General features: G+C 34.0%; 1 protein-coding gene across 4 annotated transcripts in view; it reads left to right on the top strand.

Moving 5' to 3' along the window:
- LOC125031107 overlaps positions 1-3979 on the top strand; it is a 24082-nt gene extending 20103 nt beyond the window's left edge. For all 4 annotated transcript variants that reach the window (XM_047621606.1, XM_047621607.1, XM_047621605.1 and 1 more), the window contains 3 exons: positions 675-1130; positions 1350-1438; positions 1559-3979. In XM_047621606.1, coding sequence (XP_047477562.1) covers positions 675-1130; positions 1350-1438; positions 1559-2032 — 1019 coding nt within the window. In that variant the 3' untranslated portion in view covers positions 2033-3979. The remainder of the gene's footprint in view (positions 1-674; positions 1131-1349; positions 1439-1558) is intronic.
- Positions 3980-5000: the final 1021 nt, after the last annotated feature.

Genomic DNA, 5000 nt, shown 5'->3' with positions numbered 1-5000 from the left:
ATTGTTAAGTATGATAATGATTTATCAGGGAGAAAAGTTATATTAACTTTAAGTAAGATATTTTATAGTATGAAACTTCTTTTTCTTTCTTTTACAAATCTTTTTATAACATCTAACTAAAGGTGATACCCAGCTGAAATGTAGCGGTGTTTTTTATCCCTTTTCTTTAGAAGGGTTTTATGTGTTATGCTGTAATTACTGTATAACTGTTAATACACAGACAAACAAAAATTTACAGAGCAATTCACGGGTGTATATATACATATCGGTTTTTAATGCTTAATGAGAAAGGGTTTTGTAATAGTGAATTTATTTGTCTTGAAGTTAAATGCCATTAGAGTCTGTTTTTCATGAGAATTTTTTAATATAATCAGTAATATTTTTCCTTTATATTATATTTCTCATTTATGGCAAAGGAATATTTTTAGCTTCCTGTCATATATTCTTTTCTTTTTTTTTAGACTGCTTATTTTTCACAAATGTCTGAAATATTATTTTGAAAATACACACCACAGTGAATGATTTTTTGCCTTACTCTTATTATGCCTAATTTTTGTTATTGTTGTCGTTGTTGTTTAGTTGTCTGCTTACTGACACTTTGTTTCCCCGCACTGGCCTGCATGGCTTGTCCTGCGCCCGTCCCTGCACCGTTGCCTGCTCCCTCAAATGCGTAGATCCCCTGCGCCAGATGGACCTCAGGAGTCGGGACCTGGAGGATAGCCCACAGCCCTCTCCAGGTTCTCATCTAGCCCAGGGCGCAAAGAGTAGAAAGGGAGACTTTGGTGGCGAGTCCGGTCTCCTAAAGCCCATCCCTAGTTATACCCCAGCCAGCCGAGAGAGCTCCAGCCTTACCCCGTCAGGCAAAGGTGGGGGTATCAGCAGCACCCCAAGTAGTGCTGGGGCCACACTCAACACCTCACTAGGTAAGGCAAGCACAAGCTCCAGAGTGTGGCTGGGTAAACCAATAGTCCGGCCAGGGCTCAGGGCAAGGGCAGGCTTAGAGCCCCGGCAAATGGAAAGGCCTACACAGCATCACAACTTCCTCGCAGATGTGGCTGATGTGCGGCAGATCGAGCAAGGATTACTGCAGCTCATGGAAGATTTTCAAGCAGGAAATCTCAGAGCATTTGGTAAGAATTCCAATTTGTTGTTTAATGATCAACTATAAAAAGAAATGTAGGATTGCAATATTTACATATTAGATATTATTTGTTTAGGGGTCCAGTTATAGTTCTTATTGTATTTATTTTGTTATTCTAATAGTCAGAAATACTTGTCACAAACTGAATTTTATGGGGAAGAAAAATCCAAATATATGATAATGAAGTTTTCTTCTGATTTATTTCCAGGCAAAGATTCCCGCCTGCGTCAGATGGAAGCCATTAGAGAGCAGCAAGAACGATTGGCTCGACTACATTTTGAAGTTGGTGCTGAACAGGTATGGAGTTCATGATTCTTAATGTTTTGTGGGGGATATTATTTTTGTTTTAAAAGAAAGAAAGAGAGAAACAAAAGATGACAAAAAATATATATATATTTTTTTCTTTTGTCTTTAAAGGATCTCTACCCACCATTATCTGAGGAAGGGCTCAGAACATCACATGACAATATGCGCACATTGATGGAGAAACTAGCCCAACTGTCAGAGTCCATTGAGAGACTTCACACCAACACCAGTAGTGATAGAAAAACCAGTAGCAGTGAGCGCAAATCAGGTGTCCACCAAATGGGTGGAGGCCAAACAAGTAGCCGTGGTAATGAGCATGCAAACCACACCAACTTTCATTCTGGAGGAACAGCGGCTCATCAGACACATGAGAATCAGCATAGACCCAACAATCCCACAGGTACTCCCAACCGAAACTCTGGGAATCCCATGCAACACAGCTTTAGTACGAATGTCACCAACACCTCTATCCACCAATCAAGTCCAGGAAATCCCCGACCCTTGTCAGGACAACATCGCAGTAGAAACACACCTGTGCATCACACAGGACTAGTTAAAAATGGAACAGTGCTAGAGTCATCATGATAGCAGTGTTCTGTACATATTGAATTCATGTATAGCTCCAACATGGTATTTTTGGTACAATAAAGTAATTTTGATAATGTGTTAATTCACCTCACTCTCAAATTTGTTTTCATACCAGCAGTAGATAGAGTACTTGTGGTTATGCATGAAATGATTTTTGGGATTTCCTTTAAGCAAGGACTGTAGCCAAAGTGCCCTGTATTTAGTAAGGCATCTCCTCAAGTTGAGTGTATGTAGCTGAACTTGTAATCTGATGTTGCATTCTTTATTTACTGACTTTTGTCATGAGATGTAAATGTTTTGTATACTTGTCACTATGAAAATCTGTCCTTTCTCTTAATATTTTTATTAATTATCATTAGATATGCAGATAAGCCTAGAGGGTTCATGTAAATAATGATAAAAAAGTGAAGCTCAAAATGGACTTACACCGATTCATGTTATTTATTTACTTGTTTTCAAAAACATTATCTTCTCTCATCAATACCCAAAATATGAAAGTGAATTTTCCTTCAATTATATTATGTAATCTCTGAACTGTACCAACAAAATTTTTGTGTGAAGGTAGAGTTGAAATTGCCTAAAAAAGCAGCAATGTTTAATATGATTGCCTTTGTAGAAATTTACAAATTTTAGGTGGTAAGATTTAAATGAAAAAATATGAAAACATCAGGAAACTACAGCCATATATATATATATATATATATATATATATATATATATATATATATATATATATGGTTAATATGTTAATTAACTTGTTGTCAAACTTAATCCTTTGTTTAGAGGAAATTGCATAGAATTCATATAAAAGGGTACAACTTGCCAGTGTGAATTGCATAAAAGCAGTTTCTTGGGATATTGTTTGGAGGGGGAAATCCATAAAATTTAACCTTACTCTTCCTTTGTGTTCATATGTGTCATATGCAGTTTCTCTCCAGCTAAAAAATTATTTCTCAACAAATCCATTATTCATTATTAGAAATTTTAGAAGATGAAGTAACTAAAAAGTTGGGGATCTTTTAAAATGTCTTAAGGGTTTAGTTATGTTCTATTATTGAATGTGGTTATGATAACTGATGTGATTTTCATTATGTGATTATTATTTATGTTTATATAATGATATGTAGGTCAAGGGAATATTTGCCTTATTTCTTATAGTGAAGAATATCATGTGAACAAGTTTGTTTCAGTAAATTCTCATTTTCATCTTATTTTCCTTGTCTCACTCTTTAATACTCTGATATTGTTTTTGTGATTGTGTTTTGTTTGTGTTATGCTTGTATTTTATTCTATCATCTTTTGTCAAAAAAAAGTGATTGCACATATGATATTTGGCTTCCTTTTCCCAAAAATCCCCAAGTCTGCCTAGCAGTAATGGGCCCTCTTTTCATCTTCCTCAAGCTATGTCCAGGTCCTGCTATATCTTTTACTCTTAAGGACTTGACATTCAGAGCATTGTTTTAGTTGGTGAATTAGAAATGTATAGTATTATTCCCTACTATTATGTAGCATATTCTCAGGTTTTCTTCACTTTACCATTTTCATGGTTTTGATCATCAAGCTTTGAGCATTTCTGTAATAAATAAAAGAAAAGAAGTGCACACAAAAGAACTTTACTAGAAAGGATCAAATTTTTGACAATGTAAAATAGCAATAACTCAACCCCCTAAAGGACGTGCATCCTGTATTTAAGCATGCTTGGGTATGGATGGAAGGCCGCTGCACCATTATTCCCGCAGGCCCCACAGAATGCCAGAAGATGATAATGATGTTTTCAAGTCTTAAGTTATAGATTGAGATCTTTTGGGTCCTGAAATGCAGTGCTTTTTTTGTGTGTGCAGACTGATTTAACCCAATGCCGTCGGGGAAAATGAACAAAAAATGGGGAAAATGCTGTGCCCATTTTCTATATTTTTTGTGAAATGTCTGCTCATAGATGGCTTTGCTAGTGCTTAGCCACAAAGGAGTCAATTAATAGACCTTGTGACCATACGTGATTTGAATTGGCGGGAAAAACGTGTTTTTTACTAGTGCTATGGATATCGATGGTGTTATTTTTATTATAAACATTATAATTATTATAATGTTTTTTAATATTAGTAACAGCAAAATAAGATAATGTAAAATATTTCGTAAATCAAAGAAAAGGGTGAACGGGCGAGACGGGCAGTACTCCTAACTGGCTCATTGGTGACTTAGTACAAGTATAGCCATCTATGTGTAAAAACAATCAAACAAGTACTAACAGTGGGCATAGCACGTGTCTACCCGTCGTACCCGTCGGCAAGGGGTTAAGCATGGATAAAAGAGATTGCTTAGAATGCTGTTGTACCTCCTCTGTATCAGAGTGTAAGGGGTAAGCATGATTTTTTATTAAGTATCTTTTACATCTTGCCAAATTTTGTTTTATATTCATATGAAGGACATGCTTGTTAATTTTAATGTTTTAGCTTCAGAGCTTCCCTTTTCAGTAATTTTTACTTTTTCTTTTTTTTTTTGGTGTGTGTCCTTGATTAATGAATTATGTGTTCTCAACTCATTTATAGCATTTATTATTATTATCATTACTTTTATCATGATTAATGTTTTATTAAACTAATTAAAATCAGTAATGATTTATTTTTGGTGTTATCTATGATAATGGTTATATTGTAGATAAATTATATTTTTCAGTTTAATTTCTCATTTATGATGTGATATATATATATATATATATATATATATATATAAAATTTATTTATTTATTTATTTATATTTATTTATATATATGTGTGTGTATGTATGTATGTATATATATATATATATATATATATATATATATATATATTATCAGAAATACATATGTTCATATATATATACATGTAAGTACATACATATATACATATACAGCTAGCTGGGATATACAGTAATATAATTGTATTTATTTGTGAAAATTTAGAAACAACCACAAAACATTGTTTTTTTT

This window comes from Penaeus chinensis, chromosome 12 (genome assembly GCF_019202785.1).
Source record: "Penaeus chinensis breed Huanghai No. 1 chromosome 12, ASM1920278v2, whole genome shotgun sequence".
Classification (NCBI taxonomy): domain Eukaryota; kingdom Metazoa; phylum Arthropoda; class Malacostraca; order Decapoda; family Penaeidae; genus Penaeus; species Penaeus chinensis.
This window is presented reverse-complemented; position numbering and strand designations above follow the sequence as displayed.